This window comes from Neofelis nebulosa, chromosome 7, assembly GCF_028018385.1.
Source record: "Neofelis nebulosa isolate mNeoNeb1 chromosome 7, mNeoNeb1.pri, whole genome shotgun sequence".
Classification (NCBI taxonomy): domain Eukaryota; kingdom Metazoa; phylum Chordata; class Mammalia; order Carnivora; family Felidae; genus Neofelis; species Neofelis nebulosa.
The window spans coordinates 53,163,257-53,189,215 of NC_080788.1; the positions used below are offsets into that span (position 1 = coordinate 53,163,257).

Consider the following 25,959-nt stretch of genomic DNA (forward strand, 5'->3'; position numbering starts at 1 on the left):
GATCATGACCTGAGCCGAAATCAAGTCAGACACTCAACTGACTGAGCCACCCAGGCGCTCCTGAATGGGAATAATATAATTTACTCCAATGGCTTCTGTGCCCAGTAGACTGTATGACCTCACAATAGAACTTTGGTAAGATTTGTTCCCTTTCCCTCTTTCTTTTCTTCCTCCCTAAGTCAGACTGTTGCTTTCTTAAGAAATGGGAAATATTTTTTACTATTTACATTAAATTGGTTTTTGAGAAATACGTTTGCCGTATTATACAGATGTGGCTACTGAGGTTCTTTATGAATTTGTCAGAGTGAATCACCCAGAACCAATCAGGGGAAGAACCCAGAATTTGCATTTGGAGCTAAGGGATCTCTCTACCATTGTTTAATGACCAAGCCACACCATTTATCCCATACTATCATGACCCATGCTGCTTCAGTTCCAGGTCACTAACCTTGGGATCTAGGTCATCAAGAACATTTTCCAACTGTTTCAGTTCCTCTTCTGAGAGTTTGCCAAGAAGCTCATCTTCATCGATGTTCTTGTATTTCTCCAGCTCTTTTTGAAAAGGGAGTGCCATGGTTTCTTATATGCCCTTCTCATGGGTCATGAACATTTAAACAGACCAGCTTCCCAGGACTTCAGAATACTACAAATAAGAAAGAGACACTGTTATTTTATTCCATGAACTGGACTTATTGACAGGAGACAGGGCTCTGCTATCTGCCAACGGAGTCTTTATTGGACAAATAATTCAAAGAAAAGGTAATATCACCTCCCTCCGCAGAGCAACCGGACAGCTTACAAAGGGTTTTCATATGCATTCTTTCACTTATTTAGATCTTTCCAAGCAGTCCAGAAAGGAATCCTGGACAGATATTAATATCCCATTTTACAGATGAAGATTCTCAGGCAAAGGTGGCTAAGTGCCTTGCTCGAGGCTCCAGAGCTGGCATGTGCCAGGCGTCCTGGTTCCCAGTGGAGTAGAGAGCCTTTCTACCACACTACTCTGCCTCCTCCAGCTTTCCATAGAAAACAGTGAAAAACAATGCACGAATTGTAAAGCCGTTGTAAGAAGCATACTTGTGTCTTTTCAGGGAGAGAGTGATGTGAGGAATACAAAATGGGGCTCATTCAGGAAAGAGTCTGGAATGTCCGTGTGAGAAAGCATTGTTCATTAACTCCCTGCAATTCATCTAAGTAAGATTCTAAAATCCTGACTACATACTCTCTCCATGTTTCTCTTTTCTTCTTCCCTCATCTTCTGTTCTCTTTCTAGTCCCATAGTCCCATTTCCTTTTTTTTTTTTTTTTTAAGTAGGCTTCACTTCCAGTGCAGAGCCCAACATGGGCTTGAACTCACAACCCTGAGATCAAGAACTAAGCTGAAATCAAGAGTCTGATGCTTAACTGACTGAGCCACCCAGCAGCCCCTAGTCCCATTTCCTTTTTGTTTCCTTAGTCATGCTCCCTATCTCGTTATACCTCTAGTCCATTCTCCTTCCAACCCACTCTTTTATACCACCTCACTCCTAAACTTTCACTCAAAATGAAATTTTACTCAATCCCGTCTTTCCTGCAGAGGATTTTTCATCTCTCCTCTAGAAAGATAATATTGCATTTAGGAAATAGCAAGGTACTTACTTAGCTGATTGTGTTTCTCCTTAGGCAGTATTAACCTCAATCAGATCTTTCAAGGCAATTAATATTTGCTGTATGCCTATCATTTGTCAGGCACGGGTCTAGAAAGCAGCAACACAAAGATAAACAAGATGTGATCCTTCCTTCAAGAAGATCACAGCTCAGTGAGACACCCGCATAGAGATAACACCACTTGATAAGTGTTATAACAGAAGGATTAAATAGGTTTAAAAACACAACAGGGAGGCACCTGGGTGGCTTAGTCGGTTGAACATCCGACTTTGGTTCAGGTCATGATCTTGCAGCTCGTGAGTTCGAGCCCCATGTTGGGCTCTGTAATGCCAGCACAGAGCCCAGAGCCTGCTTTGGATTCTGTGTCTCCATCTCTCTCTGCTCCTCCCCTGCTCACTCTCTCTTTCTCTTTCTCTCAAAAATAAATAAACATTAAAAAAAAAATTAAAAACACAAGAGGAAGTAATCATCAGGTAAGAGAAGTGGAGAGTTGAGGGGAAACTGTGAAAAAGGGGTTGCATTTGAGCCCTGAAGAAAAAGACCATAGATGGGTGTGGGTGGGGAAGGATTATTCCAGAGAAAAGAGCACCATAAACAAAGGCACAAAGATAAGAAGGTAGGTGGTATGTTGGTGAAGGGTTGATGTGCTATGGGGAGAGGAAGGAAATAAAGGCAAGACAGGGACACTTGAGCAGGGCCTTCCCTACGAGTCTTGCCAAGGATGTTGGGCTTTATTCTGTCGGAGATGGGGAGCCACCACACATTTTTATTTTTATTATTTTTTTTATTTAAAAAATGTTTATATTTGAGAGAGAGAGAGAGAACATGAGGGGGTAGGGGCAGAAGGAGAGGGGGTGAGAGAATACCAAGCAGGCTCTGCACTGTCAGCACGGTGCACTCAGGGCTCAGACTCACGGACCATGAAATCATAACCTGAGCCAAAATCAAGAGTTGGATGCTCAACTGACTGAGCCACCCAGGCACCCCTCCACCACAAATTTTTAAAGTAAAGGAATGATCTGAGAAGTGCTGTTTTTTTATAGAAAGTAATTCAAAAGGTAAGAATGAAGAATGGGTTGGCATGGGAAGAGACTGGGTGAAAGTGAGCCACTAAAGGGCTATTAGAATGTTGCTCCCCTCTCTTATTAATTCAACTGCTCACCACATTCAAGTTTGTGGTTTTCTACTTGGGTGTCTTTTCCATATACAACATAACTCTCTCATTAGCCAGATTTTTTTTTTTTTTTTTTTTTTTTGAGAGAAAGAGAGAGCACGGGAGAGCACAGGCACTGTGCCAGTAGGGGCAGAGGGAGAGGGAGAGAGACAGAATCTTAAGCGGGTTCCACGCCCAATGCAGAGACCAATGTGGGGCTTGATCTCATGACTCTGAAATTAAGAGTCAGACACTTAACCGACTGAGCCACCCAGACGTCCCTAGCCAGACTTCTTTTAAGCTTCCATTGCTATAGTCCAGTGAAACAAACAAACAAAACCCTCCTGCAAAAACTATCCCACTAAAGTCAGAGAACAATTGGATCATATGCACTTTGTTCTGGTCTCTGCAACCGCTTATTTATCATGTGACACTGGGCATAGATCTAAATCTGCCAGGGCCTTAAACATCAAATGAACTGGTTGAACAATCCTACTTAAAGTTACACAGTTTTCCACATTTAACATTCTGAAATTGAGATGTGTTTTACAATGGATGATCCTACAATTACTGTTGGCCCAGCAGCAGTCAAGATGTACTTGACATTGCCTACAAATGCATAAATATCAAAAGCACCAGCTTCAAAACTAGAAGAATGGGTGTCAGGGATTTGGAAAAAAAAAATCCGCAGGGCTTTAAAAAATAGTACACCACTCTTTTTAAACCTAATGGAGAAGGAGTGAGAGAGGTGGTGACTCAGGCATGTTTAGCAACCCTCCCAAAGGAAGGCCCAGGTTAAGCTAGCTCTACATAATTACAGAGCAGGGTTAAGGACCCAGCATTAATGCCTTTTAGTTCTTTTATAGGTTTTTTAAAAAATTACCACTCTTGGGGCGCCTGGGTGGCTCAGTCGGTTAAGCCTCCGACTTCAGCTCAGGTCACGATCTCGAGGTCCGTGAGTTCGAGCCCTGCGTCGGGCTCTGGGCTGATGGCTTGGAGCCTGGAGCCTGTTTCGGATTCTGTGTCTCCCTCTCTCTCTGCCCCTCCCCCGTTCATGCTCTGTCTCTGTCTGTCTCAAAAATAAATAAACATTAAAAAATTAAAAAAAAAATTACCACTCTTTTTTTTTTTAAGTTTATTTATCCATCCTGAGAGAATGCATAAGTGGGGGAGGGGCAGAGAGCGAGGGGAAGAAAGAGAGAATCTCAAGCAGGTTCCACACTGACAGCTGCTCAGAGCCCAATGTGGGGATCGAACTCACAAACCGTGAGGTCATGACCTGAGCCGCAGTAGGCTGCTTAGCTGCCTGAGCGTCCCAAAACAATTACTACTCTAAATGGCACAGAGGAGATACTGTGTGGAAAAAAACCAGACATTAATGGCTGAATCAAAAAGTGGCCCAAAGGTTGAACTCTAAAGGTGAAGAACTTTTAAGAATACTAACCAATTCGTTTCACTTGCACTTTCCCTTTTTATGCCCAGGGTGATCTATAACTTAAAAAATGTATTCATAGAAGCTTTATTTCAAACCAAAAGCTGTAAATAAACTGAATGATCATTTGTAGGTCAATGCATAAACAAATCATGGTATATCTACATAATGGAATCTATCAGAAGTAAAAAGGAATGAACTACTGAAACACACTAGAACATGGAGGAACATCAAAATAATTATGCTGAATGAAAGAAGCCAGACCCAAAAGAATGCATATGGTATGACTCCACTTACTAAAATGCTAGAGAGTGTAAACTAATCTATATGACAGAAAAGTAAATTAATAGCTGCTTGGGAATGGAAGAGAGAGAGGTAGCAAGGGGCAGAGGGGAGGATCCAGAAGGGGTATGAGGAAAATTTTGAGCTATACATATGTTTGTTCACTACCTTGATTGTGGTGATGGTTTCACAGGTGCATGCATGTTAAAACTTAGCAAACTGCACACTTTAAATATATGCAATTTTAAAAGATAAATATATGCGATTTGTTATATGTAAATTAAAAGATGTCAAAAAAGTCTATGTGTAAGTCTAAAGCTGCTCTTTCAATAAAGCCAAAATTATACTTTTAAGAAAATGCATCATATTTTAATTGACAGCATTTTTTCCTTAGTGGTACACAAAATATTGATGTTTTACAGTCAGTGGTATCTTAGAGCTGATAAGATTCTATTTGTTTCTGTTCCAGGATTCTACAACTATCCTCTCAATTTCACATCTTCCTGTGAAACTGACTTGCTCTCCTGATTTTCTAGATCATACCATTAATCTATCAGTCATTCACATTAAAAACTTGGACCACCCTCAGATTCTTCCCCGCCTTTTTTTAATGTTTATTTACGAGAGAGAGATAGAGAGAGAGAGAGAGGGAGAGAGGGAGAGAGAGAGAGAGGGAGGGAGGGAGGGGAGGGGAGGGGCGGAGAGAGGGGGAGACACAGAATCTGAAGCAGGCTCCAGGTTCTGAGCTGTCAGCACAGAGCCCGACACAGGGCTCAAACTCACAAACCGCGAGATCATGACCAGAGCCAAAGTCAGACACTTAACTGACTGAGCCACCCAGGCGCCTGTCTCCCCCTTCTTTTCATGTCCACTTGGTTAGCATCTCCTGTAGACTCTTACTGCAACGGAACTTTTCACACCACGCCTTCCTGTCACTCTTGTTTTGGACCTTTGTCCTTTGGGCCTGGATTACTCTAATCACATCTTGAAAGGTTTCTGTTCTTCCTTCTAAGCCACCAGCGCACCACAATCAGATCATCTTTCTTCACACTGCTAACAAGCCACTTCTCGGGGCAAGGACTTAACAATGGCCCCCTCTTGTCTACAGAATGAAAATTCAGACAGTCTAGCATCCAAAACTCCCATAATTTGGCTTCATATGCACTTTCTGTTTTCTGTCTTCATTACTTTCTTCAGGGAGTTACTCTATTCCAGCCAAAAAGGCTTATTCGCTCTCTGTGATAGGCAGAATAATGACACCCTACAGATGTCCAGATGCTAATCCTCAGGACCAAGAATATGTTACTTTACATGGCAAAAGGGACCATGTGGGTTAAATCAAGGATCTTAAAATAGGGAGATTATCCTGGATTATCTGGGTGAGCCCAATGTAATCACAGGGGCTCTTAAAAGATGGAAAAGGAAAGCAGAAGAGCCAGAGAAGACATGATGATAGAAGCAGAGGGTCAGAGTGATGCTGGCTTTGAAGTGAGAGGAAGGGGGTGAAAGCCAAGAAATGTGACTGCCCTCTAGGAGCTGGGAAAGGCAAGGAAATGGATTATTTTCTAGAGCTTTCAGAAAAGAGTGCAGACCTGCTGACACCTTGATGTTAGCCCAGCGAAACCTGTTTTGGATTTCCAACCTCCAAAACTGTAACATACTAAATTCTTGTTGTTTTAAGCCAGTGAATTTGTGACAGCAGCAATAGGAAGCTAATACACTTTCTTACCCACACATTTCCATTTTTCAAGATAATTGTTTGAGTATCTTGTTTGCCCCTCCACATCCACTCTCCACCTTGCTCTGTGCCCCAGGAATATAATGTATTTACTGCGTGAATGGGCTCTCTTGCTCTCTGGTTTATGTTTGGCCAACAGGAGGCTCTACAAAGAAACCAGAGAGCAGGGAACAAGGAGGTTGGTCCAGAAGGTCCTCTCTATACACAGCTGCTCTCCCATCCAGCTGACTTCAGGCCTGGGAGTGGTGAAGGGTCCCTGTTGTGACTAGTGCCAGATTTCTGTCTTACTGAATTCCCTAAACCCACTCTGCGTCTTTGTAAATAGCCTCTTTATTAAAACTTCTTCAAACTGTTCATTTGAGTGTGTCCTCTGTTTCTTGTTGAAACCTTGGCTGATACAGTAATATTCCTTGGAATGCCCTGCTCTATGCTCATGGCCTATCCATGTGCTCTGCTTTTGAGACCTGGCTCAAATCCCAGCTCTGCAGGACCACAGAATGTCAGAGCTGACTGAAGCCTTAAAGAGCATCCAGTCCAGCAACATAGATGGTTTTTCTCCTACTTCCCCGGTCACTCGGTCTTGGTCTCTTTTGGCAATTCCTTTTCCTCCATCTTAACTACTGGCATATTCAGGTCCTGTTTTAGAACTTCTCTCCTACGAATCTCCCTGAGGGAACTCAACACCTCCAAAGTTTTAACTATAGTCCATATCTTAAAGACCCCCAAATCCATATATTTGTCCTAGACTTTGTTCCTGAGGCCTAGGTCCAAATATTTCCAACTGCCAAGCCAACATCTTTCCTTGGCTGTCTCAAGCACCTCTGAGTACTCTCATCATTTGTCCTACCAAACAGCTTCTCCTCCTCTAGAATTTCCAGTTGGTGCCAAGAAACTAGGGAGCCATCTTTGACACGTTCTTTTTCTTGTCTTCTCCCCACTCATCCATCACCAAACCCTGTCCTTACCTGAACAAGTTAGAATCCACCTATTTCACTTGTCTGCCCTGCCACATCCAGTCTTAACCCTTTGATCCTTTCTCCATACAAATGATCTTTTTAAAAAACTCTGCCTTATTGCTTAAAATTCTCCAATGGCTTCCCATTGCCTTGTGGATAAGGATCAAATTCAGAGTCTGGCCTCTGTCATCCTCATCAGCCTCATCCTGCACTGCACTCCCCATCCCCTCCTGGCTCCAGCCTCCTGGACCACCTCCAATTCCTGGATCATGCCTTATGTTGCTCCCTCTGCTCAGAGCACTAGTTACCCCACCCCACTCTCAGTTAAATGCTGTCTTGTTCATCTTCTCGCCTCATGTAAGCTTCAATTTCTCCAGAAGGCCTTGTTCAGACACCAAGACAAGGTCGGAGTCACTTCCCTCTCCCATGGCATACACCCTTGATCACAGCTCTCCTTGACTTCATTACCACTGCTTGTTTTACCTCTGTCTTTCTTGCTAATCTCTGTGAGGGTGGGAACTATACCAGTTTTGTTCAGTGTTATAATCCTGGCTCTCAACACAAGTCTTGACCCAGAGTAGGCATCCAACAAATGCAAATGAAGGAAGTGAGCTCAGAGAGGTGAAGTGACCCACTGGTCCAGAGTTCATTCCACTGCATGCCTCTACTCTGTGCCATGGAACTTTCTGAGACCACCTAAGACCACAGGAATCACTCCTCTTCCTAAATTCACACTATGTCACCAATTTGGTATTCATCCCTTGCTCTCTCATTATCTTTTCGTGTTTGTCACATATATGGTTTTCTCCCCAACTCTTACCACAAACTCCCAGAGGACAGGGACAACATCATAATTCTTTATATTCTTAGGCTTCTCAAGCTCAGGTTTGTATATTCATTTAACAAATAAGTACTGAACGCTCACCTTTTTCAGATACCGCTGGGACAAGAGCACTGAACAAAACAAATGATATCCTGTGCTCCAACCAAGCTCACAGTTTGGCAGGGCAAGAGATGTTAATTAATTAGCTACAGTAACGTGTTAATACAATAGAATGGTACCCTTAAAACAAACCGCATACACTGCATTTAATGAAGGGGTATCAAAGCCAGAAGAGAGAAAAAATAGTGCATCCTCCTGGAGCACAACTTTGACTTAAAGATCTGGGGAGAAAGCTAGTTACTATCATTTAATAAAACACATAGGTATACTGCGGAGAAGATTGCAGGATTCACAGAATTGTAAAAGGCAAGTTGCAGATCTCTGGCTCATGACTGGCTGGCCTGCTTCAGCTCTGGCCTGGGCCCCACAAAGGCTCACATCTGGTCACTCCTCCCGTTGGCGATGCCACAGTGGAAAGTCTGCAAAGCGCTGCTTCAGCCTCCCCTCCGGCACTGTCTGTCCTCCCAGCGTCTCCCCAGCGTCTGTCCCATGGCAAGCACTCAACGTGCAACAAGATACGAATGTACACGCTGGAATGAAGCGAGTGCCAAGCAAGGCTTCCCAGAGTCCAGGTGGGCACGCACACCAAGTCAGTTAGGAGAACAGAAAACGGAGGAAGGACTAGAGCTGAAGGACAAATGACCTGGGTCTCCCAATCACTCTTCTATTACCCAAAGACATAAGCCCTGGGGAGGAAAACAAGGAGTGTGGCTTTCTTTGCTTCTTTGTCCACTACCTTATTTGTACAACAGCGGTATGAGAGGAAAAGCAGATACCACACCAAGCGCCCAGCCTCTGGCCCTGCCTACACACAAAGACCTGGAGCCAAAGCCAAAACAAGCAGTCCGATTTATTAAACCCCGTCCAAACCAAAGGCGAATTTTTATAAAAGACTACGCAAAAAAATACTCTCAAAAACACAGTGAAAAGTTTTTAAATGGGCAAAATTGTGCCGTTAAGTTACTTTGGAGTATACATCTCTAGGAAGGCTCATAGAAAGGACAGACGCCGCACTGGGAGAGGAGGGGGCCAGGGAGGGGGCTGGAGAAGGGGGACTCAGGCTTCAACTATACTGGTGATGATTTATTCCCAAGTAGGGGTGGGGAAGTGAGAAGTTGCTATTCTTTATTATAAATCTTCAATATTTCATAATAGTTTAAAAATAACCAGTGAACCAACATGCACAAGGGTCAAATCTACATTTTCTGACAGTAAATTAGAACAAAATCAGCCTATCAATGTATCTTCCAACAAGACATGAGTTATTCCTATATATTTAATTCCTTTCTAGCTGTAGGCAAATGCAAAAATGTGTACAAAACACATAGTCTGTGGGCACCTGGGTGGCTCAGTCAGTTAAGTGTCCGACTTCAGCTTGGGTCATAATCTCACAGTTTGTGGGTTGACGCCCCTCGTCTGGGCTCTGTGCTGACAGCTTAGAGCTTGGAGCCTGCTTCGGATTCTGTGTCTCCCTCTCTCTGCCCCTTGCCCACTCACGCTCTATCTCTGTCTCTCTCTCAAAAATAAATATTTTTTTTTTAAAAGCAATAACCACATAGCTTGTGTTTTAAAATCTAGCTATTTGAAGATGGCCCAGTCATGTCTATTTCTCTTTTCCTTCTTTTTCTTTCTTTCTTTTCTTTCTTTCTTAACAAGCAAATGCTCCTGTCATATTCTGGGAAATACTTTCAGGGGATGAAGGACAGAGAATGCGGTAGGATGCAGAGGAATTTCAGGCAAAAAATAGACAAGGCAATTGAAGGGAACAAGCTGAAAGGGGAATGAGAAACAGATCTCACCAGACTGAAGACTTTGTCTCTGAGACTATGTGTTGTTAACTTCCCAAACTTATCACACAAAATTTCCCATAGCTCAAATTGTGCTTGAAAACAGTCTCCTTTTAAGACCATGTGCCTACCGGTGAGCTACTCCCCTCCAGGTTCATAAGACTTAAAGCAAGGGCCTTGGAGTCAACCAGCCCTGGGTGTGATGGCCACAGGTCTGTGTGCAAGAGAAGCTTTTCCAAGCCTCTGTTCTTTCCTCTGCAAGACAGGCAAAGAATAGTACTTATTTCAGAAGGTGGAGGTGACATTTAATAGGATAATGTGCGTAGCAGGCACAGTGCCTAGCACATGCAAGCCCTCAGTCAAAGCCATTTCATTTTTGCCCTTGGTCTGGGAATAGTCTTTTATTTGGGGTATTTGTTCCCTCTGTTATCTTTGTCAGGATCTGTTAAATATAGAGAGGCAGTAGCTTCTAAGAGTTCCAGGTCAGCGTTGCCAGGTGTAGCAAGCCATCATGTATAGCCTGGCCAAAGGAGGAGATAGGTTTCGACATGGGCAGACAGCAGCCAAGAAGCTTCCTGGCTGGTGCAGAAGCTCTTTAACATGGAAGTTTTAGACTCTCTGCCACACTGCTACCTGGTTTGTAATTCTCTTGGCAGGTCCTGCTTCCTGCTGCTGCCTTATCCCTTTGGCCCGATTCTGTTTTCTAAGGAGTTTCTATTTCCTGACTTCTTGCACTGCACTTGGGTATATGTGCCTTTTTAGTTTTTAACTGCCTATTGGTTCTGGCCATATTCCCTTGCCTTGCCTTCAGGAATTAATGGCTTCTCACTTCCTGACTGACACTATGGGTTCTCTACTTTGTCTTTTGATTCACATGCCCTCCCAGCTTCTGCCTGCTTATGTAGTCTTTGACCTATTTTGTCTCTTACTCTGGCATCTGTATTCCAGCTAGGTTTTGATCAATGTTTTGTTATGACTTATAGGTACTATGTGCACCTCGACTCGTGACTGCTTATTAATATGATACGCAAAATAATTAGCAAATGGTATGGAATGAGTACTGCCCAGTCAGAATGGTTGTCATTTCTAAATATCAGGGATGGCTGTCCCTGTACATACTGGCTGAAGAGCAGCCCAGCTTACTAGACTCTAGACGCCTTCAACTGTCCTGATGAGAGGCCTCTCAGGGCCGGTGCCTCATATTTGCTCCCTACTCAACTCCAGGCTTGGCACGGCTGGCCTTGTACCCTGTTTCATGAGCTCCTATTACCCACCGTCCTAGAGCTGACCTTCTCATTAGCACTCTACCCAGCTTTCAATAGGGGAAACCTGGCAACCTACTTAAAGACATGGGGTAGCCTTGAGGCCAGAACAGGAGGGCAAAACATAAACGTAGAAGTATGTATATTCCAGGTATAGCAAAAGTATCTTTGCAGCAAAAGGCTCTGTATAAAATTGTGTTGTTTCTTAAGAGTTAATTCTGTTTTCCTGCATGGACGACAGGAAGTCTCTTCTGCACATGCCTTCTATGAGCCTCTTTGAACCACTCACTTATGGTCTATAAGAAACAATTTGGTTGTATGCAATTTACCAATAAAGGGAATGAGAGGAAACCCTCTCATTTGACAGAACAAATTCTGTTCTATCAAAGGGCTGGATCTGTTCTTTCCTCAACACTCCCCTAACTCAAAATAAAAACAACCCCTGGAACTTCCTTCTATACGGACACAAATCTTGAATGTAGAGAGGAAAGAACGGTGCTTTCAGGATGGTTCTTGAGTAGGGCTAGCATTTCAAAGGTTTGGGAATTATCAATACTTTGAGGTTGGAGTTAGGGGATGTAGTATCATCAGAATAAATGATTGATAGGAACCAAGAAAAACCAAAAAAGGGGACTTCCCCTGAGCCTACGCACACCTCCAACAGGATTTTAATCTTGGAAACTCAAAGCCACGGATTCACTGCGGCTAGGTATCACTAACCGCACAGTTCCCCACAATCCTTTCTCTTTATTGACTTTCTAATTTTATTAATCTCTCCCACTTTTTTAATTTAAAAAGTTCAAACTTACAGAAAGTATAAAAGAACAGTATAATAAATACCAGGATACCATTTTCTTAGATGCACTGCCATCATTTTGCTACACTCCTGAGCTTCCTCCCTCACCGTTACACTTTTCAGTTTTTGCCCTTGAATAGCTCAAAGTTGCACATTTCCTCTGATACCTGTACTTCAAACAACTAAGGACAGTGTCTTACATAACCACAGTACCACTACTGCACCTAAGAAAATGAAAAGTAATTCCATAATATTTAATATGCAGCCTATGTTAAGTTAAAATTCTTCCAGTTGTCTCCAAGTCATCTTTTATAGCTTTTTTTTTCTGATCTAGGATCCAAAGTTCACAAATGTCAAGTGGTTGTTACATCACTTGAGTATTGTAATCTGCAATACTCCCTGTTCTCCCAACAGTCACTTTTCCAGTCTTTATGGAACACCGCATAGGTGAAATCATGACGTTATTGCATCCCCACAGGAGACTCATAATAGGTGCTGGTGTGCTTGAGCACTAGGCTGAGGTGGTAACCTCCTCATTTTTCCATTGGATGGCCACTGTTTCTCTAGGTAATTTGTGGTGAGATAATCCTATTCTCTAACAACCTCTCAAAGGTTCTGAACCCATGGAGGAGTCCTTGCCTGAATCAGTTATGGAAGAGTTTGCACAGCGCTGGTTTTCTGGTTCTCTTATTCTCTTTGTTGTGTATTATTCAAACAATGACCCATCAGTCCTTGTCCTCTCTTTCCTCAGTGCGTTTGCTCTCTGGTTACTTCTTACTGGGGCTTCCCCCCCCCCCCACCTCCTTGTTGACCACATTTAACCAGCCTCGCAAACTCTTCTCCCTTTACCCGCAGATCTCATGACTTCGTCTTCAGCAAATTAAAAACAAAAGCAAAGAAACACAAGTTGGCTACCAATTTACAGTAATTTACAAACATTAAAGTGGCTGTGATACATATTTATTGGGTTCGACTGAAGAGAGTAGAGAGAGGAAATCAGTTTTATTTTTTTTTTAAATTGGATTCCTAAGCCCTGAAAAAAAATCTTTCCTCTTCACTAGGGTAAAGTCACTTGTTCTGTCACAATCAGGCTTTTTGTAATGGTGTTGAACAGAAGCGACCTCATCCCTTCAGTTCCCTCATAGGAGCATCTAGGAAGAACAGATGTTTGGAAATGATGGGCCCAAACACCCCATTTTACACGGAGAAAGAGACTCCGAGAGGTGAAGGGGCTTACTCAGCTCCTTAATGGTACAGCTAGGACAGGAACCCGGATTGAAAAATACCTCCTGCGATGTTCTTTTTCATTCCCTTCCCAAGTGCCTTGTAATTCGGCCGTTTAATGGGTAAGATGAAGCCGTTGCATTCACGGCCTCCTTCATTGCTAATTTGCATTTTGCCTGCATCACCTTCCCACCTTTGAATGCTTTAAGTAAAAATTCCCATTAGAAGCCTTTTATTAATATTATTATTTTAAAATCAATCTTCCTTTCTGCAGATCAGCAAGGAAAATTTAGGAAGACTCAGGGAGCACATGCTATCACTACTTTAACCAGGAAAAAAAAAATGAAGGTCTTGAGGACCTGCAGCATCAGGCCGCTCCGATTGCCGCTTTCTCGGAGGCTGAAACGCCCGGCGGGTGACAGCTCCAGGGATCTTAAAAAAAGATGCCAGCTAGAATCCACCGTTCCCCATCTCCCGCTTTAACGATGCAGTGACAGGCACAACGCTCCAGGAGCTTGTCTAACGCTCACCGGAGAGAAGAAAGTGGGGAACAAAGCCCAGCTTGGAAAAACCCAGCCCCGCAGCGCGAAGACGGGAGACCGCGCCCTCACTGCAGCGGCCCGCCGGGCTGCCGAGGCTGCGGAGCCGCAGTGCGGAACGTGGGACCCACACCCCGGCGGGCGCCTCCGGCCCGCGCCGCCCCGCGCCGCCCCGCACTACCCGCCCGGCCGCGGAGGCTAGAAGCCGCCCGGGTTCCGCGCGCCCGCCCAGCCGAGCGCGGACGCAGCGGAGCATCCTCAAGCCCCGCGGGGAGGGCGCGGCCGCCCACGCGCTGTGGGCCGGGGTCTGCAGACCACGCCTGGCCCCCGCCGGCCCTCACCCCCGCAGCGCGCTCACCCTTCCGTGCGCCCATCCCGGAGCCGGCGGTGCGGGCCGTAAGTCCGTCTGCCCCGAGGTAGCGGGGCCGACCGTGCAGGGGCGGCGCCGTGGCCCGGGCGAGCGCGGCGATCAACAGGCGGCTCCCGGCCGGGCGCAGCGCTGGGGCGCGCGGCGGCAGCGGAGCAGCCTGGGAAGCGTAGTTCGAGGCGGCGCGCCGCGGCCGCGCGGAGGCAGGACCCCCTGCCGGGTCCTCCCCTCCAGGTGTCCTCTCCCGGAATCTACGTCCGGATCCCGTCCCAGCTCCGCAGGCGCCGAGGACCTCAGCCTTGGGAGAAAGCTGTGCAGCCTCTTTTGAGAAGCTCGGGGCTACGGATAGGGTGGGTGGCAAAGGCTTTTCAAGCCTGTGAGGAGCAGTTGGGTGAGTGAGCATCTTTACGCGAAAGCATGAGTTTTTACAGGCTTTACTGGGGCCTAGGGCGGGGACCCGGAAAGGAGGAGTAGCTAGGGTAGATGCCTGCAGGGACGGCTTAAGGTAAGACAGGTGGGGTTTAGCAAGGCTGATTTAAAGTTTTGGGGTTAGGTTGTTGGAGAGCCCATGCAGGCGCAGTGGCTTTTACTAGATGTGAGACTAGAAACTCTGCCTATCGAGTCTTGGCAACCTCATCTGTAAAATAGGCTTAAAACCTAAACAGGTATTGTGAGGACTAAACCCATATTAGGTGCGTGTACGAAAGCACCTCTGTTAGGCACTTAACACACCCGTAATAAAGGTCCCTTCCTTGGGAGTTACAGGGGTTCCCGGGCACACTTCTTGCCTGGAAAGTCCTACCTACAATACTAAGTTAAAAACAGGTGAGCCTCATTGGGCTGGGTAAATGTTAAAACCCGCTCAGCTTGTTATTGTCAGCCTTTTAGCCCGTTAACTTCCTCCCGGAACGTACTGAAAAGTGCTGTCTGCCAGGTTCTCGGGCGCTACAAAGATAGAGAAAATACAGTCTTGTCTCTGAAGCATGAAAGTCGGGTGGGGTGGGGTGACATAGGACAAAGACAGAAATTACTCAAATATATGGCATAATGGGGTTATCTTCCAGAAGCTTTCTCTAATTAGATGTGCTGTCTCTCCTTTTTGAATGCTTTTTGCATACTTCTACTGCAACTCTTGTATATAGCGTTTATCTCAACTGTAAAAGTATGTTGAGTTTTGTAAGTGGCTGCTATGCAGTATTTTACATTATGATGAGATTTGCATCTTAGGGATGTGGTGGAAGGGAAATAAACCAAAGGGATGGATGCAGCATTGCTGGTGTAATCTGCCTGAAATAGGCAAAGGGTGAATCGAGGTGAAACAGCATCATGATCTAGCATGACTTGTGCAGTTATCATGTGGAAAAAAGAAAAAGCCAAAACCCCCCCAAAACAAAAAACCCCAAAACCAAACCACCAAAAAACAAAACCACAGAGGAAATTCCATATTTGAAAATAATAACACAACTTTGCATTTGTGAAAATACTTCCCTACTCAATGTTCTTACTTGATTTTGGCAACAATCTGTGAGATACAGAATGAGGATTTTCCCCTGATTTCTTAGAGGCACAGAGAAGTGATATGACTTACTCAAGGTCACCTGGTAGATCATTAAGCCTATCTTCTCTCCTTCCACCCTGCCCCCGAAGAGGGTTAGCCCTGTCTTTCCTTTGTACATTTCAAAATAGGGCCATGCCTTCCTCCAGAAGGTGGGCTGAATCAGAAAACAAAGTTAATTCTCTAAGGCTCTTGGAACTAGCATGATGAACATTAGCATACAGGGGATGCTGACTGAGAGACCAGTGGGATTTCCACTATCAACTGTACTAATGGACTGCCTCCTCACCAGAATGACACATCTGATCTGGAAAGAGTGAAATGAAATGGAGGCATGACCAAATCAGCTGAAATCATGTTCCCAAGTTTTCTTGTCATTTGTTATTCCACATATCCTATGTGACATGATATCTTTGACTTTTTTATGTTGTGCATTTATCATAAGTCATAGCCTCTGTTAAATAAGAACAGGACTACTTACAGATCAAGCCAACAGTTTCCCCAGAGAAAGTTGATGATAGGCATAAGCTGAAAATAATAAAACCGTTTTATTCAGATTGGAAGAAACAGTAGAAAAGGTTTGATATATGAAAGATACTCAGTGATGTACCATCTTTCTCTTTTGGTTTCTTGTGGTTCCCCACAAGGAAAACGTCTGCGTGTGATAAAATGAATGGAGCATTACTTCAGATGACGACTGTGACAGGAAGCAGGCATAGGAATGGTTTCTTAAGTTAAAGTCATAGTTGGCAGCCAAAGCAAAGATATTAGAGCTCTGTGACAGTCCCAGAGCCATGCACCAGCTCCAGGAGGATGCTGACACCAAATTAAAGACAGTAAGTTGTGAAAAAGAACTTCTAATCAATCTCTGTACCATGAGGGCTAGAAGCTAGTAGATGTTAATGGATGGGGCAGAAAGGTACAACAATGAACCTTTCTATTTTTAATGTTGAAACTTAATGGAAAGATATGATCAGTTCTAGTTTGTTTAGTTCTTTAAATCTAATATCTACATCTAAAACTTTAAAAAAAATTTTTTTTTCAACGTTTTTTTATTTATTTTTGGGACAGAGAGAGACAGAGCATGAACGGGGGAGGGGCAGAGAGAGAGGGAGACACAGAATCGGAAACAGGCTCCAGACTCCGAGCCATCAGCCCAGAGCCTGACGCGGGGCTCGAACTCACGGACCGCGAGATCGTGACCTGGCTGAAGTCGGACGCTTAACCGACTGCGCCACCCAGGCGCCCCCATCTAAAACTTTTTAAGGGAAAAATGGATGTCAGTCATACCTATGACTTATCAGCTGAAACCCATCATCATTTTTGGACCATATCTTGTAGGTTTAACTTTCAACTTGCTTTTTAGAAAATGCAAATGTAAAATTGAAACAGGTAGAACTGGAAGGGACCTTACATATAATCTTATCTAATGTTTTTGTGTAGGTGAGGAAGCTGATATGTCAATAGTAAATGTCACTTGACACAAAGTAAAAACTGTGGCAGTTATAATGAAATATTTTCATTATTCACAATGCAATATGTAGTATACCTCATTAGGAACATATAGCAGATACTCAACATCCATTCACGTCTCTTCCTTCTTTACAGAAGTCTGTATAGGTGTGTTTACCTATTAGGGAAGGTGACCCTATTACCATCTCAGAGGTACACTCCTAAACTATCATGGGCAAGATCCTTTTGACTGGCCAGTGAGAGGTTGGGGTGGGCATGCAAACCAGTTCTGGTATGTGAGACCTGAGGAGAGGTCTGTGAAAGCCTTCTGGGAAAGATTTTCTTGCTCTTCAACAGAGACATACAGGGAAACATGCCACCATCTCCACTGATGTTGTTGCATCTGGCCGTGTTATCTGAAAGTGGCCCTTTAGGAAGCCAGCACACCGATGATGGCACAGTAAAGAGTCAGAATGACCCTGGGTCTGTGATGTTGTTGTTTAGTCAGTAAATCAATCAGAACTGGTGCTGCCCCGCTTGTAGATTTCTTGTTATATGAGATAATATCCGTATTGATGAGTCAGTTTGAGATGGATTTTTCTGTTACTTCAAGCTGAAACCATCCTACATGTTACAAATGAAAGGTAAAAGTGAATTCTTTGAATGGACTGAAGGTCTGCTTCTCAGAGTTAATAAAAGCAAACAACAACTACAGCCGCAGGCAAAAGATGGGGATATTATCACATAATGGATAGAAGTATGGGTTATAACATCAGACAGACCTGGGTTTGAACCCAAATATTTACTGCCTGGTTGACTGTGATCAATTTTTTTAAACCTCTCTAAGCTTCATTTTCTTTATCTCTAGACTGGGGACAATAATACATACCACACTGGGTTGTTATACAGATTAAATAGGATAATTTGTGTCAAGGATGCTACAAAGGACATGGTGCTTAGTAAGCACTGCAGGAGTGGCAACTATGTTGATGCACTATGAATTAATTCACATTTATAGTGTACCTGGCAGCAGGCATCTAGAAGTGAATCACTATATAATAGTGACCATGTTAAATGACATCACAGGAATGCAATCAGCAAAATCCAGAATGTGGGAAACTCTACACGACAACCCACTTCTTCAATAATTGCAAGAAAAATAAAAGAGGGAGAGTTTATGGATACACAGAAACATAAGAGACAAATAATGAAATACAATGCGTGGTACATCTTGATTTGCACAAAGCAGCTGTCTAAAACATCACATTTATGAGAGAACTGAGGGACATTAGAATATAGGATATTTGATTATATTAAGATATTTTAAATTTTTTAGATGTGATAATGGTACCATATTGTTTTTAAAGAGTCCTTATCTTTTGGAAAGATACTACTGGATATTAGTGAAAAAATACTGAATATTTGAAGAAGAAATAATATCTGGGTACTTTAAAAATAATCCAGTGTGGGAGTGGTAGTAGGGTGGCAGCATCAGGGTATAGATGAAACAAGATTGGCCATGAGTTGATAATGATTGAAGCTGGGTGATGCACCCATTCTCTCTACATTTTTCAAAACAGCTTCATTGAGATATATTTAATTTATGATAAATTCACCTTTTTAAAGTATACAATTTGATGGTTTTTAGTACATACACAGAGTTAATTATCACCCAATCTGACTTTAGAACATTTTCAAAATCCCCCCCAAAAACCCCATGCACATTAGCTGACATTATTCCCCCTCCCCCCATAATGCCAGACCCTGGAAACTGCTAATCTATTTTGCCTTCTCTGGATTTGCTTGTTCTGGACTTTTCACATAAATGAGATATGTGGTGTTTTGTGACTCCTTCTTTCACTTAGCATAATGGTTTCATGGTTCATCCATGTTGTAACATATACCAGTACCTTATTTTTTTTTATGGCCAAATAACATCCTACTCTATGGATGTGCCACATTTTCTTTATTTGTCAGTTGATGGACATTTAGGTTGATTCCACATTTTGGATATTATGGATAATGCTGCTATGCATATCTGTGTACATTTTGTATAGACATGTTTTCATTTCTCTTGGGTATATACGTATGTATAGAATTGGTAGGTCATGTGGTAAGTTTATTTTTAGCATTTTGAGGAACAGCCAAACTGTTTTCCAAAGCAGCTGAACCATTTGACATTTTTACCAGTAATGTATGAGGGTTCCAATTTCTCCATATCTTTGCCATCACTTGCTAATGTCTGTCTTTTTTGTTTTTATTATAGCCATTCCAGTGAATGTGAAGTAGTAGCCCATTGTGATTTTGATGTGCATTTCTCTAATGACTAATGATAAGCATTTTTTTAATGTGCTTATTGGCCATTTTTATATCTCCTTTGGAGATATTTCTATTCAAATCCTTTGCATTTTTTTCCAGGTGTACAACATAGTGATTTGACAATCCTATACATTATGAAATGTTCACCACAAATTTAGTTATCATCTGTTGCCATACAAAGATATTACAATATTATTGACTATATTCCCTATGTTGTACTTTCATCCTGTGACTTACTTATTTTATAACCAGATGCTTGTACCTTGTAATTCTCTTTACCTGTTTCATCTATCCCCTGACACCTCTCTTCTCTGGCAAACATCAGTTCTTTGAATTTATGAGTTTGTTTCTGTTTGTTTTGTGTTTTAGATTTCACGTGTGAGTGAGATCATATAGTATTTCTCTTTCTCTGACTTATTTTACTTGTCACACTACTCTCTAGGTCTACCCGTGTTACCGTGAATGGCAAGATTTCATTCTTTTTATGGCTGAGTAATATTCCATTGTGTATATACACCACATCTCCTTTATCCATTCACTATTGATGGATACCTAGGTTGCTTCCATATCTTGACTCATGTAGATAATGCTGCAATAAACATAGGGGTGAATAATATTTTTGAACTAGTATTTTTGTTTCCTTTGAGTAAATACCTAGTAGTGGAATTACTGGATTTTGTGGTATTTCTATTTTTAATTTTTTGAGGAACCTCCATGTACTGTTTTCCATAGAGGCTGCACCAATTTATATTCCCACCAACAGTGCATAAGTTTTCCCTTTTCTCCACATCCTTGGCAACACTTGTTTTTTCTTGTCTTTTTGATACTAGCCATTCTGACTAGTGTGAGGTGCTCCTTGTGGTTTTGATTTGTCTTTCCCTGATGACTAGTGATGTTAAGCATCTTTCCACGTGTCTGTCGGTCATCTGTATGTCTTCTTTTTTTTTTTTTAATTTTTTTTTAACGTTTATTTATTTTTGAGACAGAGAGAGACAGAGCATGAACGGGGGAGGGTCAGAGAGAGAGAGACACAGAATCCGAAACAGGCTCCAGGCCCTGAGCTGTCAGCACAGAGCCCGATGCGGGGCTCGAACTCACGGACCGCGAGATCATGACCTGAGCCGAAGTTGGCCGCTTAACCGACTGAGCCACCCAGGCGCCCCTGTATGTCTTCTTTAGAAAAATGTCTCTTTGGGTCCTCTGCCCATTTTTAAATTGAATTGTTTTTTTAGTGTTGAGTTGTAGAAGTTCTATATGTTCTTTGAATACTAGCTCATTATTGGGTATAGCATTTACAAATATCTTCTCCCATTCAGAAAGTTGTGTTTTCATTTTGTTGATGGTTTGCTGTGCAAAAGTTTTTTAGTATGATGTAGTCTCAATTGTTTGTTTTTGCTTTTGTTTGCCTTGCCTAAGGAGATGGATCCAGAAAAATATTGCTAAGGCTAATGTCTGAGAGTTTATTGCCTATTTTTCTTATAGGAGTCTTATGGCTTCAGGTCTTAAATTTAGGTCTTTAATCCATTTTGAGTTTATTTTTGAGCATGCTGTAAGAAAGTGGCCCAGTTTTATTCTTTTGCATGTAGCTGTCTGGTTTTCCCAACACCATTTATTGAAGAGATTTTTTTTCTCCAAGTGTACTTGCCTCCTTTGTCCTAGACTAGTTGGCCTTATAAATATGGGTTTATTTCTGGGCTTTCAATTCTATTCCATTGATCGATGTGTCTATTCTTGTGTCAATACTGCACTGTTTTGATTACAATAGCTTTGTAGTACAGTTTGAAATCTGGGATTATAGATACCTCCCTCCAGCTTTGCCTTTCTCAAGATTGCTTTGGCTATTGAGAATCTTTTGTGGTTCCATAAATATTTTAGGATTTTTTTGTTCTAGTTCTGTGCAAAATACTATGAATATTTTGATAGAGATTACATGAAATCTGTAGATTACTTTGGGCAGTATAAACGTTTTAAAAATATTATTTCTTCCAATCCATGAGCATAACATATCTTTCTATTTATTTGTGTCATCTTCACCTTCTTCCTTCAATATGTTATAGTTTTCAGAGTGCAGGCCTTTCACCTCCTTGGTTAAATTTATTTCTAGGTATTCTATTCTTTATGATGCAGTTGTAAATGGGATTATTTTCTTAATGTCTCTTTTTAATTGGGTTGTCTTCTCATTGTTGATCTGTAAAAGTTTTTTTTTTTAATATGTTCTGGTTATATATCTTTTATCAGACAGGTGATTTGCATATATTTTCTCCCATTCTGTGGATTGTTCTTTTTTTTCACTTTCTTGATGGTATCTTTTCATAAGTACCCTTTATCAGTTTGAGGTTTCTGCCTATTCCTACTTTGTTTGATAGTTTTATCATGAAAGGGTGTTGGATTTCACCAAATTTTTTTCCTGTATCCATAAAGATGATCATGTGGGGTTTTCCCTTTGTTTTATTAATATGGTATATTATATTGATATTTCAGATGTTCAATGAACTTTCTTAGGTTAAATCCCATCTGGCCATGGTATATAATCCTTTTTACATGTTGATGGATTTGATTTGCTAATATTTTGCGGAGAATTTTTACCTCCATATTTATGAGAAATGTTGGTCTGTAGTTTTCTTTTGATGTCTTTAATTAGTTTTGGTATCAGAGTAATATTGGCCCTATAGAATGACTTGGAAAGTATTCCCTCTTATTTTTTGGAAGTATTTGTGAAGAATTGGTATTAATTCTTTAAATGTTAAGTAGAATTAACTCATGAAGCCTTTCGGCCTTGGCTTTTCTCTGTTGGAAATTTCAAAATTACTAATTCAGTCTCTTTGCTTTTTCTACATGTATTCGGAATATGTAGGGACACCTGGGTGGTTCAGTTGGTTGGGGGTCTGGCTCTTGATTTTGGCTCAGGTCATTGTCTCGTGTTTCGTGGGTTGTGCACTGAGAGTGTAGAACCTCTCTCACTCTCTCTCTGCCCCTCCTCTGCTGGCATGCACACTCTCTCTCAAAATTAATAACCTTAAAAAAAAAGAATATGTATATCTTCTTGAGTCAGTTTCATTAGTTTATGTCTTCCTAGGAATTTGTCCATTTCATCTAAGTTATCTAATTTATTGGCATATAATTCTTCATAGTATTTATTATCTTTTTTATTTCTGTAAAGTCAATGGTGATGTCCCCTCTTGTACTCCTAATTTTAGTATGTGACTCTTTTCTCTTTTTCTGTTGGTCAGTCTAGCTAAAGATTTGTCAATTTTGTTGATCTTTTCAAAGAACCAACTTTTTTCCCCCTTTTCTCTATTGTTATTCTAGTCTCCATTTAATTTATTTCTACTATAGTCTTTATTAGTTTTATCATGGCCTAGATGGTTTCCCTGTGAATTCTACCAAGCATTTGAGAAAGAAATGATACCAATTCTCTGTATGTCTTCCAGAAAATGGAAGCACAGAGAATACTTCCTTATTCATTCTGTTAGGCCAGTATTACCCTAATAACAAAACCAAAGACATTACAAGAAAAGAATTACAGACCGATATCTTTCATAAAAATAGAGGCAAAAGTCTTCAACAAAATATTAATAGATTGAATCTAACAATGTATAGGGAGAATGATCCATTATGACCAAGTGGGATTTTTTCCAGGTATGCAGGTCTGGTTCAACATTCAAAAAAACTAATGCAATCCATTAAATCAACAGGCTAAAGAAAACAATCATGTAATCATATCAATAGATACAGAAAAAGCATTGAACAAAATTCAACATTCATTCATGATAAAAAGCTCCCAGAAAACTAGGAATAGAGGGGAACTTCCTTAATATGAGAAACAAAGGCTAAAAAAAAAAAAATACAGATCGCATGATACTTAATGATGAGAAGTGAGATCCTTTTCCCCTAGGATCAGAAACTAGGCAAGGTTGTCTCCTCTTGCCAATTCTTTTTTTTTTTTTATGTTTATTTTTTGAGAGAGAGAGAGAGAGAGAGAGAGAGAGAGAGTGTGAGTGGGGAAGGGGCAGAGAGAGAGGGAGACACAGAATCTGAAGCAGACTCCAGGCTCTGAGCTGTTAGCACAGAGGCTGACTTGGGGTTCGAACTCAAGAACTTCAAGATCATGACCTGAGCCAAAGTTGCATGCTTAACTGACTGAGCCACTGAGGTGTCCCTCCTCTTGCCATTTCTATTCCACATTGACTAGAAGTCGTAGTTAATGCAATGTGAGAAGAAGGGTTGGGGGAAGGTTATATACAGATTGGGAAGGAAAAAGTAAAACTGTCTTTGTTTATAGATGCATAATTTTTATGTAGGAAATCCCAAATAATCATCGAAAAAACAGACAAATTAACCCTGGAACTACTAAGTCATTATAACAAGGTTGTAGATACAAGGTCAATATACAGAAGTCAATTGCTTTCCTATAATCGGAAGTTGAAATTAAAAATGCAACACCAGGGGCACCTGGGTGGCGCAGTCGGTTAAGCGTCCGACTTCAGCCAGGTCACGATCTCGCGGTCCGTGAGTTCGAGCCCCGCGTCAGGCTCTGGGCTGATGGCTCGGAGCCTGTTTCCGATTCTGTGTCTCCCTCTCTCTCTGCCCCTCCCCCGTTCATGCTCTGTCTCTCTCTGTCCCAAAAATAAATAAAAAACGTTGAAAAAAATTTTTAAAAATGCAACACCATTTACATTAGTACCCTCCTCCCCACAAAAAAGAAAGAAAGAAAAAATACTTAGGTATATTTATAATATCTATGTGAGAGGAAACAACAAAACTCTGATGAAAGAAATCAAAGAAGATCTAAATAAATGACAAGATATTTCATGTTCATGGAGAGAAAAACTCAATATTGTTAGGATGTCCATTCTTCTCAGTTTGACCTGTAGATTTAATGCAATGCAATCAAAATCCCAGCAGGTTATTTTGTAGATGTCAACAAACTGATTCCAAAATTTATATGGAAAAGGGCGCCTGGATGGCTTAGTTGGTTAAGCATCTGACTCTTGATTTTGGCTCAGGTCATGATCTCACGGTTAGTGAGATTGAGCCCCATGTCGGGCTCTGTGCTCAGAGCACAGAGCCTGCTTGGGATTCTGTCTCTCCCACTCTCTTTGCCCCTCCCCTCCTAAAAATAAATAAATAAACTTAAAAAAAATAATCCAAAATTTATATGGAAAGACAGAAGATCCAGAATAGCCAATACAATACTGAAGGAGAACAAAGTCAAAGGACTTACACTACTCAGCTTCAAGAATTACTATAAAGCTACTGTAGTCAAGATAATGTGGTATTGGTGAAACACAAATGAATCAATGGAACAGAACAGAGACCCCAGAAATAGACTCACACAAATATGGTTATCTCATCTTTGAAAAAGAAGCAAAGGAAATTTAATGAAGAAAGGATAGCCTTGGTGCGCCTGGGTAGCCCAGTTGGTTGCGTGTCTGACTTCAGCTCAGGGCATGATCTCATGGCTTATGAGTTCGAGCCCCACATTGGGCTCTGTGCTGACAGCTTGAAGCCTGGAGCCAGTTTCAGATTCTGTGTCTCCCTCTGTTTCTCTGCCTCTTCCCTGCTTACACTGTATCTCTCTCTCAAAAATAAGTAAACATTAAAAGAAATAAAAAAAAAAAAAAGGATAGTCTTTTCGACAAATGGTGCTGGAACAATTGGACACCCAATTGAACACCCAAAAGTGTTCCGACTTTTTCCTGTTCACAAAAATTAACTCAAGATGGATGAGAGCTCTAAATACAAAACACAAAACTACGAAACTTCTAGAAGATAACATAGGAAAAAATCTAGGTGACTTTGAAATTGGCAAGGACTTTTTAGACAACACCAACAGTAGATCCATGAAAGACAAAATTGGTAAGTTGCACTTGATTAAAGTTGAAAACCTCTGCTCTCAGAAGGACATTGTCAAAAGATTGAAAAGGCAAGCCACAGAGTGAGGAAAAAATATTTGTTGGCAAAGATGTGGGGAAGTTGGAACCCTCGCATGTTAACAGTGGGAATGTAAAATGCTACAAGGGCTATAAAAAAGTTAGGCGGTTCCTCAAAAACCTAAACATAGAATTACCATATGACCCAGCAATTCCACTCCGGAGTATCTGTCCAGAGAAACTGAAAGAAAGCACTTGAACAGATACTTATATATCAGTGTTCATTGCAGCATTATTTACAATAGCAATAAGTTGGAAACAACCCAATTGTTCATCAACAGATAAATGGAAAAACAAAATGTGATATATCCATCCAATGGAATATCTTTCAGCCATAAAAAGAAATGAAGTTCTATTAAAAATATTTTTGTTATTTAAATGTATTTGACAATGTTATATTAGTTTCAGGTGCACAACATAGTGATTCAACAATTCTTTACCCAGTGTTCACGGTAAGTGTAGTTGCCATCTGTCACCTTACAGCCTAATACAGTATTATTAGCTTTATTTCCTATACTTTGGTTTTCATTTCTGTGACTTGTTTACTTTAGAGCTGCAAATTTATACCTCCTAAT

At 41.6% G+C, this 25,959-nt stretch overlaps 2 protein-coding genes across 5 annotated transcripts in view; one reads left to right on the forward strand and one right to left on the reverse strand.

Annotated features, from left to right (window-relative positions):
* TMOD2 (tropomodulin 2) overlaps positions 1–25,959 on the reverse strand; it is a 74,061-nt gene that overhangs the window by 40,068 nt on the left and 8,034 nt on the right. Inside the window, exons 2-3 of one of the 4 annotated variants that reach the window (XM_058737718.1) lie at positions 16,162–16,208; positions 449–643 (exon numbers count right to left, since the gene is read on the reverse strand). In XM_058737718.1, the coding sequence (XP_058593701.1) occupies positions 449–574 (126 nt within the window). In that variant the 5' untranslated portion in view covers positions 575–643; positions 16,162–16,208. Of the gene's footprint in view, positions 1–448; positions 644–1,637; positions 1,656–14,116; positions 14,250–16,161; positions 16,209–25,959 lie in introns of those variants that run through there. The other 3 variants (XM_058737717.1, XM_058737719.1, XM_058737720.1) reach the window with 3 other exon arrangements.
* LYSMD2 (LysM domain containing 2) overlaps positions 14,405–25,959 on the forward strand; it is a 35,332-nt gene continuing 23,777 nt past the window's right edge. The window contains exon 1 of the mRNA XM_058737726.1: positions 14,405–14,516. The gene's annotated coding sequence lies outside the window, so the exon portion shown is untranslated. The remainder of the gene's footprint in view (positions 14,517–25,959) is intronic.